Source organism: Rattus norvegicus, chromosome 20, assembly GCF_021556685.1.
Source record: "Rattus norvegicus strain SHRSP/BbbUtx chromosome 20, alternate assembly SHRSP_T2T, whole genome shotgun sequence".
Classification (NCBI taxonomy): domain Eukaryota; kingdom Metazoa; phylum Chordata; class Mammalia; order Rodentia; family Muridae; genus Rattus; species Rattus norvegicus.
The window spans coordinates 654,791-669,143 of record NC_141553.1 but is presented as its reverse complement, the minus strand read 5'-3'; the positions used below and the strand labels follow the sequence as shown (position 1 = coordinate 669,143).

Here is a 14,353-nt window from a genome sequence, read left to right as displayed (position 1 = left end):
AATTACATTGAATACTTGGCACCCAAGAGAACTAAAGTAATTACTTTATATAAATATGCATAGAAATGGCATACTTGTTTGTGCTATTCCTTAAATTTTGTATATGGAAAGATAGAAAGTAACATGAACCCATAGAAATAAGTGATAAATATTAAAATTATGATCCGTTTGGTGAATTGAGTAAGCAGCAACTGTAATTATGCTTTATGCTTATTACATAAGCATATAACATAAAGCTATAAACATGTTTGCAAAACCCATGTTACAAATGCTGATAGGTTCATATGTTTAATAGTGTGGCAAGAAACTGGAGGAGTTAGGAAGAATTAGGTCTATATTACTAGAGTATAATTATATATTTTTTACTGACACAAAAAAACATAAGTAAATTTAATGAAATAGGTTTAAAGTATCATGTCACAACTTGCTATGCTATAGGTTTGTAATATATATTCTCTAGAAAATATCTTTTTATTCTTAACCTTACATATCTAACATATTCAACATATGAAAAATATTCTTTGTGTCCATTGTTGGCAGGCATGAACAACAGAACAAAAATAATTTTTCCCAATGAATTCTTCACTGAACAGTAACTTCTTTACAGCTCCCTTAAAGGACTCATTTCTCAGACTATAGATAACAGGGTTGAGGGTTGGGGGTAGTACAGTGTAAAAAATAGAAAGTATGAAGTCTAAAGCAGCTGAAGAGTCTGAGGTTGTGTTTAGAAAGGCACAAATGCCTGTTGAAAGAAAAAATGAAACAACAAAGAGATGGGGCAGGCAGGTAGAGAAGACCTTAGATTGACCCTCTGCAGAGGGAATCCTGAGAACTGTAGAGAATATCTGGCCATAGGAGAAGGCAATCCCCATGAAGCAGGCAAAAACCAATACAGACATGAAAGCAGTCACTTTCACTACTCCAAAATAATCATTAAAGCAAGAGATCTTGAGCAACTGGGGGACATCACAGAAGAACTGGTGAATTATTTTGTCCCCACAGAATCTGATAGAGAGTGTACTTGCTGTGTATAATGTTCCTGTGAGGCTTCCACTTAGCCACACAGCTACCACAGCCCAAGTGCACTTTCTGGGACTCATGATGACCTCATAGTGCAGTGGGAGGCAGATGGCCACATAGCGGTCATAAGACATCATTGTGAGAATGGCCAATTCACTCCAGGCCAAAGCAGTGAAGAAAAAAACCTGCATCATGCACTGGCCATATGATATGTAGCCACTTTGAGCCAGTGAACTATAAACATACTGGGGAATTGTGACAGAGAAGGATGAGAAGTCCAGAATGGAAAGATGCTTCAGAAAGTAATACATTGGAGACTGGAGCTGTGGGTCCAGTGTTGTGATGGTGATAATGATGAAGTTACCTGCTGAGCCCAATAGGTATGTCACCAAGAAGAGCAAAGCCTGTAAGATCTGAAGTTCATGGTTGTCAGAGAACCCCATGAGGAGAAATCCACTCATCGTGGTTATGTTTCGTGCAGTCATTTTGAGAATAAATTTGTGGTAACAGCTAGAAAGTAAAAATGTTTATACAATGCAATAATATATATACAATATGTGTATATAGTATATAACATAGAATATAGAATGATATATAATGTGTAACATAACATAATATACAATATGTAGTATATAATTAATATATGATATAATATGTGACATATGTATAATTAGTTTATAATCTATAATATATTCTGTATAGTGTATAATGTATAGTGTATACTATATAATGTATCCTATATACTGTATAATGCACAATGTATAAAAAAATTATACATAAATGTTCTCTTTTCTCTGTTCCAGTGGCTAATGTTTAAGAAATTGCAGTTCATCAAGCTTGAAAACTTGAAAAATATACTTTCAATGGTGTAAATCATCAGGATAAAGGAGTTCTCCTGTGATGAAGCTTAGACTTTTTGATACTTAGGTAGTAGGAAGAAGTGAATACAAGCATCAACAACTCATCTTTATTGTCATTGAATAAGGTTTTGCTTTCTCTAAAAACATTTCAATTTCCACCAGTGAAACCTATGACTTTCAAGTCACAATAGAAATACAATTATGAGATATTGGCTAAAGTTTTCTGTATTTACACGTTGTGTACTACTGTGTTCCATTTTGTGTACCTCTATATTATAGCAGAAAATCTACTTGTGGACAGGTGATACAGATCTAGCAAACGATCTGCTCATTACCATAAAAGGTACATACAGTTGTGCTAAGAGACTAATCAGATAGAGCATCCTACCGTTTTTCTATTTTCTTTTTAAGAGGAGAACCAAGCCCAGAGTTTTAAACTTTCTCGGCAAGCACTCTAACCTTATTTCTATTTTTAAATGACATTTTTTAAAGTATGCAACAAAACTTACATTTTCAAGAAAATATGTGTCATTTTCCAATTTGGTGTCTAAGTTGATGATCTGGTGCACAGTTGGTATAAAAAAATACAAAACCAATAAACATGAAAAAAAAACCCTTCTTTTGAGTTGTATATGTGTATGTGTTTTGGTGTGTATATACATGTGCCTACTTGTGTCTGAGTTAATCATCTTGTAGAACTGGTTTTTGTGAGAATTCTGAATCTTGAGATTAAAACAGTTCCTCTCTTTTTTAAGCTCAGAGGAATAGCCATTTAGAGCTTGTCTCTTCGGAAATAGTGCAGACTCTGGCTGCCTTCCTCACACTCCTTTTCTAGAATAAACCCAATATCTGAGTATTCTATTTCTACAATTTTCTTATGAAGACCTGTTTTAAGATTGTAATAAAGCCTTGTCCTACAGCTTTGCCCTAATTCAACCATGGGGGTCAGTAGCTTCTGTTCATTGGTTGGGTGTAAATATCTGCATCTGACTCTTTCACCTGCTTGTTGGGTCTTTCAGAGGTCAGTCATGGTAGGTCCCCTTTTATGGATGCTCCATAGCCTTAGTAATGGTGTCAGGTCTTGAGGCTTGCCCTTGAGCTGGATTCATTTTTGGGCCTGTTGCTGGACTTTCTTTTCCTCAGGCTCTTCTCTATTTCCATCACTGAAGTTATTTCAGACAGGAACACTTATGGGTCAGAGTTTTGACTGTAGGATGGCTACCCCATCCCTCACTTGATGTCCTGTCTTTCTCCTAGACGTGGGCTCTGCAAGTTCCCTCTCCCTATATGTAGGTCATTCCATCTAGGGTCCAACCCTTTGAGTCCTGAGGGTCTTTTCACCTCCTAGGTTTCTGGTACATTCTAGAGGGTCTTCCCAACCCCCTATTTCCCTAAGTCATCTCTTTTCATTCTTTCTGCTGTTTCTCAGGTTTTCAGTCCTTTCTCCTACCGAACACCAGATCATGTACTCCGTTCCCCTTGACCTCCATCCCCTTTCCATCCTAAGTCCCTCCGTCTCCCACTTGTGAGGAGGGAGACCCTGTAAGAGGACCAACAATCTCAATTAACCTGGACCCTGGAGATCTCTCAGACCCTCAATCACCAACCAGGCAACATATACGAGCTGATATGAGGTCCCCAACATATATACAGCAGAGGACTACAGGGTCTGGGTTCAGTCAGAGAAGATGCACCTAACCCTCAAGCAACAGGAGGACTCAGGGAGTTTAAAGGTCTGATAAGGTGGGTGGAGTGGGGACATCCTGGTGGAGACAGGGTGTGCGGGGAGGAGATATGGGATGTGGAACAGTTAGAGGGTGGAATGGGAGGGGAATAAAATGTGGAGTGTAAAAATAAATAAATAAATAAATAAATAAATAAACAAACAAACAAATAAGAAAGAAAAAAGATGGTAATAAAGCATCAGTGAATTAAAAGTTTTAAAATATACTTAGCTGCCACACTGGAAACGCTCTTGGCTTTCAATCCATAAAAACAATCTCTTGAGATTCATCATATCAAAAGGTTTTCATCAACGCCACAAACCATATAACATCAGAAAAACTGAACACTGTAAGGTTGCCTCTAACATTTTCTATCTTTCTCATTTCTGTTGTGTTGTAACTGGTAAAATATCATCAGAATTATTGTTTCTTATTTCTATTTACATTTTCGTCAAACTGGACAAGGAGGTGACAAGAGACTGAGAATCTAAACTCATTCAGCACTGAGTTTTATAAAGCAGAAATTCTGGTAATTTTCAGCAAAATTTGTATTTGATCTACACAAGTGGTTTTATTTTTATTAATCTAAACATTTTAAGATCTACTTTATATGAAGAACTTATGTTTCAAACATTTTTTATAACAACTGAAATGTGAAATTCATACAGTGGTCTTTTAGATATACACCAAAATTTTTTAGCCAAAAATATAACTATCAAGAAAAGTCATGAATGGCTTTGGGGAAAACAGTTTTTTGTTTGTTTTGTTTTGTTTTTAGAACATGTAACACTCAAAGCTTTATCTCTACTGCTTACCTCAGACAGTGTTTTAAACATAGTTTTCCTAATTCTTCAGTTACATAAACAAATTACATATCAACATTTCCTGTTTATGCTTCTCTTGCATATTATTTTAAAACTGACATGAATCACATTTGTGGTTTTTATTAATCTCATTTTCAGTAAGGTGAGCTTCTTTCTTCCTTGATTTAATTATACGTTTGCTGTTTTAACCTTCATTTAAAGAGTAATTTACTGTAAGGATTTATAGAATACCTACCTGACATTTGTCCTTTAATATTGGAAAACTCCAGGATTTCTTGATGTGTAGACATCTATTCAAACTGATCACTATCTGTGACATTACTTTTCCACAACCATAGAGTTTTAAAATGTGCCATTGAAGACATTTATTATTATTTTTTTTCTTTGAGAGGTGGAGCTTTTAAAGTAGAAGCCAAACTGAATGACAGATGTGCCTCATTTCCTCTATTCCTTTGTCACTTGGAACTTGGATCCATTGAAATGGTCACCCAGTGGCCAGGTGATTCGGTGAGGCTGGGGTTTTATTGCCAGTTCAGGGGTTCCTAAAGTAGCAGATCTGAGAATCTACTGGGGAGGAGGTTTCAACCTAGAGAGCAGAGCCTCAACACTTAGCAATTCTGGTTCACAAGGTCACAGTGACACCCAGAAGGCTGTACACTTACCAGGCTCCTTATTGTTGCTGTTGGTATGAGCATCATGTAGTAATCCACCCTTACTTAAAGCTTCATCTTATTTGGGGACACTGTGAGATGGTTTTGAACATATGCTCCGTACCTAATAGACGAATCATGAAAATTCATATATTTCAGTGTAAAAGTTTGAATTTACAAATATATTACACCTATTTCTGTACTCTTTACCCAAAGAGATGAAGTGTGCAACATTGCAGTGTCCTACAGCAACATATACACATACCCCAGAGCAATGCCAGCTAGTAATATAGACAGGTAAGAGATAGCAGCATTAGATCAGAAACATTACCTTAAAATAATTTCTCCAATGCTTCCTACCAAATCCTTATTCAGGGCTGTAGCCTTATGTATGCAGCTATGTTTCTTTTTAATTTCTTTCTTTTGGCTACTTTGTGAGATGTTTTGTTTTGTTTTCTTTTGTTTTGTTTCTTTGTTTGTTTGATCTCCCTCCTACCAATATCTTCTCTGGGTCAGATCACCTTCCTCTGCTTCAATTGTCATCAAATGTCTTCCCTTCTCAGTCTGCTGGCCCAATTCACTTACAACTACCTCTATTTTTCACTCTGCTCAGTCTCTTTTCTTCTTTTCCCTACTAAGTCTTTTTCTTTCTGTATAAATAGTCTTCTCTGACACTACTCCTACTCCTACTCCTCCCTACTCCTCAGTCCTACTACTCTCTCTTTCTCTCAGCCTCTGTTGGGTTTTTATATCCTGCCACCCCTGTTCCCAGAAGTCCAAGAGCCAACTGACACTGTAATGCATAGAATCATTAAAGGGCTAGGCTCATAAAATATTTCATACTACATAGACTAACAATATAAAATTGATGATAGTCAAAGTTGATTATAGTCAAAAACAAGTTTTATGAAATTGAGTAAAAGGCGTGCAATATAGAAGCCAGTACTGCAGTTTACTCATCAACCCTTATCTCTTTTTCTTCATCGTAGTAATAGAGCACGTGTCCCAACAAACCTTTCAACATGGCTGGGCATTCACCTTATTTACACCTTATTTACTTCTAGTAGGTAGATGTGAAACATCTACTTCAAGGCAGGACTCACAGATATCTTATGTAATTTTTGTTTAAAAACCAGACACACAACTATCATTTAACCAAAAGATTGCATACATATTATATTTGGGCCATGAAAATGAAAGTCACTACTGCACAAGTATTCAGTTTGCTTGTTTTTAATAGCCTCAAGCTGGAAAAAATCTAAATTTTACTTAATGGCTAAACATTAAGTATGTATAGTGCATCTGTATTACAGCATACCACTCAAAAACAGGAAGAGAAAGGTATATGTATACACATGTGAACAGTGGCAAATAACCAAAAGTCAACATCAGAGGTTCACATGAGGGTTGGGGATTTAGCTCAGTGGTAGAGCGCTTGCCTAGCAAGCGCAAGACCCTGGGTTCGGTCCCCAGCTTCGAAAAAAAGAAAAGAAAAAAGAAGTTCCCATGATGCATAACTATGTGTTTATAATTCCTGAAATAGAAATGGTCCGAAGATGGAGAAAATATATTTGATTGATAAGGACTGCAATGTGGTAGGGAAGAAAGAAGAATATAACTATATAAGGGGTAAAACCACAGGTATGCCTGTGGTGATAAAATAGTTATATCTCAACTGAGGTGGCAGCTGTATTGCTACATACATGTAAGGATCTGTACTAATTTGCAATTTCTGAGAATCTAGGATAATTATAAAACTTAAATGAATATGATTCTACTGAACATTCTCATTTTCATTTCATATTTCTCCATGTGCTAGCTGAACAGGGAGGACACAGTAAACACTATAATGGAAACAATCTACCCTTTCATAATGGTATACTGCACAATTTTAGACATCACTATTTTCAACAGTAGATAAACTCTGAAAAACGATAATAGATATTTCTTTCTCCTGAGTCCTGTGCTGGTTAAATTTTGTCAGTTTAGCACAAGCTAGGATCATCTAGAATGAGGAAAACTCAACTGAGAAAATGCTTCATTATGCTGGCCTGTAAGCAAGACTGTGGATGCAAGTTCTTAATTAATGATTGAGGTGGCATTGCACAGTCCTCTGTGGATGGAGCCACTCCTGGACAAGTGTTTCTGGGTTGTAGAAGAAAGCAAGCTGGACAAGCCCTGGAGAGAAAGCATCACTTCTCCATGACTTATGCTTCAGTTTCTGCTTCCAGATTCCTGCCTTGAGCCTTTTCACTAATTTCTGGCTAAACATTCAACACCTGTCACAGCTCTACAGGTGAATGGAGAGTTAAAACCCATAACTAAGTTATTAGTGAAGTTTTTATAGATAAACCCAGTCAATATTTTATCTTCTACCCTAGTACATATAATAAATCATAGTTCCATTTGTTCATGAATGTAATGGAAATGGCATATGTATCATACACATACATACGCATGTATGTTTACTTGTCAGAGAGAGGAGGAGGGGGAGAGAGAAAGAGAGCGGGGAGAGGAACAAACACACAGAGAGAAACAAAGGGAAGTGGGGTATCTAATAGAGTTTGAGCAATCCTAGGGTGGTTTAGAGATTTCTAGAAAAAGAATATCTGGTAGTAAAATAATGGTCAAAGATACCAGAAGCTAAAGACATAAAAGTTTTTTTAAATATAAGTAGGAAAATATCAAAATACTTTGAGATAACATTGTAAAATTAAGAGAGTTGTGGATGAGATTATAGAACTTACATGTACTTCAAGGTGAATGGCAGAGTCCATGCAGTACTGGCAATTATTAGGCTCTGGCAGATCAGATAGAAACAAACAAATAGATTGAGTGTAAATACCAAATATGAAACAATAATTTTATAAGGTCAAAAGATGCAAAGAAAATAAGACTTTCCTTAAAACAACAAGAATCCTGGCAATTTGAGGTAAAAAAGAATTGTGGAAGTCCTTCCACATCTAATAATTACAAGTAGAGAAATATACCTAAGTAAGCTAATGCTGACTTATCACCTGTTTTCTCAATTGTCACCCTTGGACAACTTGTAGCTCTGTTTCTACCAAGTGTAAACTTTCTTCCTGTCTTGTAGAAGGAAGGCTTACTTGATTAAAAAATAAAGTTATTGGCTCTGTAACTGGATATGTTAGTTTTGTCTTTGACATGGAGGGTAAACATTCACAAAGCAGTCTATGATAAATATGTTAAAAATAAGAAGCCAAAAATAATACAAATGTAATAAAATTACTTAAAGGAGTATTGCAGCAAACATAGTCACTGAGGATTTATACAAATCACTATGAAAAAATTAAAGTATTAAATCTAGAATAGCCTTTTAAATATGGTAGTGTGGTTAGAATAGAAGAATAAAAAAGGAGATTTTGTAAGTGTTAAATAGCCAAAAATTATTATATTTGAGTTATAAAATTGTGTGGCTAGAGAGAAACAATTACATGTATAATTAATTGAATCTAATTCCTATCATATTTTCATGTCGCATCAACAGAAACTGAAGAAATTGAAAAAAAAAATCAGACTTTACTCCAAATCCTATACTCCTCATAAATGGAAAATTTAGACAAAATGGAGAATTTTCTAGACAGACACCACATACTAAAGTTAAGTTAATATCAGTTAATCTAAATATTAACTTAAGGAAATAGAACCAGTTATTAAATACCTCCCAACCAAAAAATGCCAGATGTTTTTAGTGGGGAATTATATCAGACCTTCAAACAAGAGCTAATACTAATACGTCTCAAAGTATTCCAGAAAAGGGAAACAGAAGGAATACCACAATTAGTCTGATACCTAAACAACACAAAGGCCCAAAATAGAAAGACATGGCCCATTCCCAAACATAATAAAGATAATGTACACCAAGCCAGTAGTTAATATTAAGTTAAATGGACAGGAACTTAAAGCAATTCCACTAAAATTAGGGACAAGACAATAGTATCCATGCTCCCTGTAATATTTCGATATAGTACATGAACTTCTACCAGGAGCAATAAGGGAGGAGTCAAAATATCACTATTCACAGAAGATATGATAGTATACATAAGTGATTCCAAAAACTCTACCAGAGAAGTCCTATAGCTGATAAATACTTTGAGCAAAGTGGATGGATAGAAAAGTAACCCAGAGAAAACACTAGCCCTTCGTTATTCACATGAAAAACTGGTTGAGGCATACATCCTGAGACTTCAGGACAGACTGCCACCTCTGCACACTTCTGCCCATGTCCCTGGTCCCAGAGGAAACTGCACAGTGCCTCTGGACACAGGGATATAGGAACAGACAGGTGCCAGTACCCGCAGTTCTTGTCTGTGCCCAGGACCGAACTGAACCGGCCAAACAGCTCCTTGCATCCCAACCCCATGGCGGAGAGAGGTGGACCCTCTGAAGTGGGGATACTCCTGAGAAATCAGAGAAGACTACACTCTGCCCACAGTCCAGACCCAAGAGGGAATCGCATAGCGCCAACTGTGCCCGTGGGTGCAAGGACCTACAAGCAATCAGGGGCAGGACACTTTGATTCCTCCCCGCACCTAGATCTCAAAGACAGTCTCCAGAAGCATCAACACACCTGAAATCAGAGCACCTGTTCTCAGGAAAGGCTGAAAGAAAACAGGAATATATATAACTATACAGGAGTGCTGACATGGAGGCCTACAGCAGGGTCAAGTTACTCTCAGAGACAGCAAGACAAGCCAACACCAGAGACAACCTGATGGCTAGAGGCAAGCAGAGGAACCTAAACAACAAAAACCAAGACGACTTGGCATCATCAGAGCTCAGTTCTCCCACCAAGGAAAATACTGGATATCCAAACACACCAGAAAAGCAAGATTTAGATTTAAAATCACATGTTTTTTTTTTTATAACGATAGAGGATTTTAAGACAGACATAAAGAATTCCCTTAAAGAAATGCAGGAAACACAAGTAAACAAATAGAAACCCTTAGAGAAGAAACACAAAAATCCCTGAAAGAAGTATAGGAAAGCACAACCAAACAGGTCAATGCATTGAAATTGGAAATAGGAAAAATAAAGAAAGCACAAAGGGAGACAACCCTGAATATAGAAAACCTAAGGAAGAGACAAGGAGCCATAGATACAAGCATCACAAACAGAATACAAGAGATAGAAGAGAGAATCTCAGGGGCAGAAGGTGCCATGGAACACATCAGCACAACTGTCAAAGATAATATAAAACGCAAAAAGCTCCTAGCCCAAAACATAGAAGAAATACAGGACACAAGGAGATGATCAAATCTAAAAATAATAAGTATGGAAGAAAGTAAACACTCCCAACTTAAAGGGCCAGTAAATATATTAAAAAAATTATAGAAGAAAGCTTCCTTAACCTAAAGAAAGAGATGTCCATAAACATACAAGAAGCCTACAGAACACCGAATAGATTGGACCAGAAGAGAAATTCCTCCAATCACATAATAATTAAAAAACCAAATGCACAAAACAAAGAATACTAAAAGCAGTAAGCATAAAAGGTCAAGTGACATATAAAGGCAGACCTATCAGAATTACACCAGATTTCTCACCAGAGACTGAAAGCCAGAAGATCCTGGACAGATGTCATACAGACCCTAAGAGAACACAAATGCCAGCCCAAGTAACTGTATCCAGCAAAACTCTCAATTAACATAGATGGAGAAACAGAGATATTCCATGACAAAACCAAATTTATACAATATCTTTCTACAAATCCAGTCCTACAAAGGATAATAGATGGAAAACTCCAACACAAGGAGAGAAACTACACCATACAGAAAGCAAGAATATAATTTCCTTGCAATGAAGCCAAAAGAGAGACAAAGAAACATAATTCTACCTCTAACAATGAAAATAACAGGAAGCGAAAATCACTATTCCTTAATTTCTCGCAACATCAATGGATTCAATTCCCCAATAAAAAGACATAGACTAATTGACTAGAAACGTAAATGGACCCAGCATTTTGCTGCATGCAGGAAACACACCTCAGAGACAAAGACAGACACTACCTCAGATTAAAAGGCTGGAAAACAATATTCCAAGCAAATGGCCTGAAGAAACAAGTTGGAGTTGCCATTCTAATATCAAATAAAATTGACTTTCAAACAAAAGTCACTAAAGAAAACAAGGAAGGACACTTCATATCCAGCAAAGAAAAAATCCACCAAGATGAACATTCAATCCTAAGTATCTATGGTCCTAATGCAAAGGGTACCTAAATCAATAAAAGAAACCTTACTAAAGCTCAAAGCACACATTGTACCTCACATGATAATAGTAGGAGACTTCAACACACCACTCTCATCAATGGACAGATCATGGAAACAGAAATTAAACAGAAACATAGAGAAAATAACAGAACTTATGAACCAGATGGATTTAACAGATATTTATAGACCATTCCATCCTAAATCAAAAGGATATACTTTCTTCTCAGCACCTCATGGAACCTTCTCCCAAAATGACCATATAATCGGTCACAAAACAGGCCTCAACAGATAAAGGAAGATAGAAATAATCCCATGTATCCTATCAGATCACCACAGGCTGAGATAGGTCTTCAATAACAACAATAATGACAGAAAGTCCAAGAATACATGGAAGTTGAACAATGCTCTACTCAATGACAACTTGGTTAAGGGAGACATAAAGAAAGAAAGTAAAGACTTCTTAGAATTTAATGAAAATGAAGATACAACATTCCGAAACTTATAGGACACAGTGAAAGTGGTACTAAGACGAAAACTCATAGTTCTGAATGCCTGCAAAAAGAAACAGGAAAGAGCATATGTCACAAGCTGGACACCACAGCTGAAAGCTCTACAATGAAAAGAAATCAATAAATCCAAGAGGAGTAGAAGGCAGGAAATAATCAAACTCAGGGCTGAAATCAACCAAGTAGAAATGAAAAGGACTATACAAACAATCAACAAAACCAGGAGCTGGTTCTTTGAGAAAATCAACAAGATAGATAAACCCTAAGCTAGACTAAACAGAGCTAACAAACAGTGTATCCAAATTAACAAAATCAGAAATGAGAAGGGAGACATAACAACAGAATCTTAACATATTTAAAAAAATCATCAGATCCCACTACAAAGGACTATATTCAACTAAATGGGAAAATCTGAAGGAAATGGACAATTTTCTAGACAGATACCAGGTCCCAAAGTTAAATCAGGAACAAATAAACAATTAAACAACCCCATAACTCCTAAAGAAATAGAAGCAGTTATTAAAAGTCTCCCTACCAAAAAGACCCCAGGTCCAGATGGGTTCAGTGCAGAATTATATCAGACCTTCATAGAAGACCTCATACCAATACTGTCCAAACTATTCCACAAAATAGAAACAGACAGAGCACTACCAATTCCTTGTATGAAGCCTCAATTACTCTTATACAGAAACCACACAAAGACCCAACAAAGAAAGAGAACTTCAGACCAATTTCCCTTGTGAATATTGATGCAAAAATACTCAATAAAATTCTTGCAAACCTAATCCGAGAACACATCAAAATGATCATCCATCATGATCAAGTAGGCTTCATCCCAGGATTTGCAAGGATGGTGTAGTATTAGAAAATTCATCAATGTAATCCATTACATAAACAAACTCAAAAATGAGAACCACATGATCATTTCATTAGATGCTGAGAAAGCATTTGACAAAATTTAACACCCCTTCATGATAAAAGTCCTGGAAGGATCAGGCTCATATCTAAACATAGTAAGCAATATAGAGCAAACCGGTAGCTAACATCAAACTAAATGGAGAGAAACTTGAAGTAATCCCACTAAAATCAGGGATTAGACAAGGCTGTCCACTCTCTCCCTACTTATTCAATATAGTACTCAAAGTCCTAGCCAGGGCAATCAGACAGCAAAAGGAGGTCAACAGGAAACAAATTGGAAGGGAAAAAAAATCAAAATATCACTATTTGCAGATGATATGATAGTGTACTTAAGTGACCCCAAAAGTTCCACCAGAGAACTAGTTAACGTGATAAACAACTTCAGCAAAGTGTCAGGGTATAAAATTAACTAAAACAAATCAGTAGCCTTCTTCTACTCAAAGGATAAACAGGCTGAGAAAGAAATTAGGGAAATGACACCCTTCGTGATAGTCCCAAATAATATAAAATAACGTGATATGACTTTAACCAAGCAAGTTAAAGATATGTATGACAAGAACTTCAAGTCTCTGAAGAAAGAAATTGAGGAAGATCTCAGAAGATGGAAAGATCCCCCATGCTCATGGATTGTCAGGATTGATATAATAAAGATGGCCATTTTGCCAAAAGCAATCTCCAGATTCAATGCAATCTCCATCAAAATTCCTATTCAATTCTTTATAGAGATAGAAAGAGCAATTTGCAAATTCATCTGGAATAACAAAAAACCCAGGATAACGAAAACTATACTCAACAATAAAAGAACTTCTGGGGTAATCACCATCCTTGACTTTAAGCAGTATTACAGAGGAATAGTCATAAAAATTGTATGGTATTTGTAAAGAGACAGGCAGATAGATCAGTGGAACAGAATTGAAGACCCAGAAATGAACCCACACACCTATGGTCACTTGATCTTTGACAAAGGAACCAAAACCATCCAATGGAAAAAAGATAGTATTTTCAACAAATGGTGCTGGTTCAACTGAATGTCAGCATGTAAAAGAATGCCAATCCATCCATTCTTATCACCATGTACAAAGCTTAAGTACAAGTGGATCAAGGATCTCCACATCAAACCAGATACACTCAAACTAATAGAAAAAAAAGTGGGGAAGATTCTCGAACACATGGGCACTGGGAAAAATTTCATGAACAAAACACCAATGACGGGGCTGGAGAGATAGCTCAGTGGTTAAGAGTACTGACAGCTCTTCCGGGTGTCCTGAGTTCAAATCCCAGCAACCACATGGTGGCTCACAACTGTCTGTAATGAGATCTGATGCCCTCTTCTGGTGTGTCTGAAGACAGCTACAGTGTACTTATATATAATAAATAAATAAATCTTTAAAACAAAACAAAACAAAAAACACCAATGACTTATGCTCTAAGACCAAGAATCGCCAAATGGAACCTCATAAAACTGAAAAGTTTCTGTAAGGCAAAAGACAATGTCATTAGGACAAAATGGCAACCAACAGATTGGGAAAAGATCTTTACCAATCCTACATCTGATAGAGGGCTAATATCCAAAATATACAAAGAACTCAAGAAGTTAGACTCCAGAGAGACAAATAACCCT

General features: G+C 36.5%; 1 protein-coding gene across 1 annotated transcript; it reads right to left on the bottom strand.

The window, feature by feature from the left end:
• Nucleotides 1-500: 500 nt before the first annotated feature.
• On the bottom strand, nucleotides 501-1,505 carry Or14j5e (olfactory receptor family 14 subfamily J member 5E). Its single transcript, NM_001000275.1, is given in 1 exon segment — nucleotides 501-1,505. A coding segment is annotated over 1 exon segment (1,005 nt).
• Nucleotides 1,506-14,353: the final 12,848 nt, after the last annotated feature.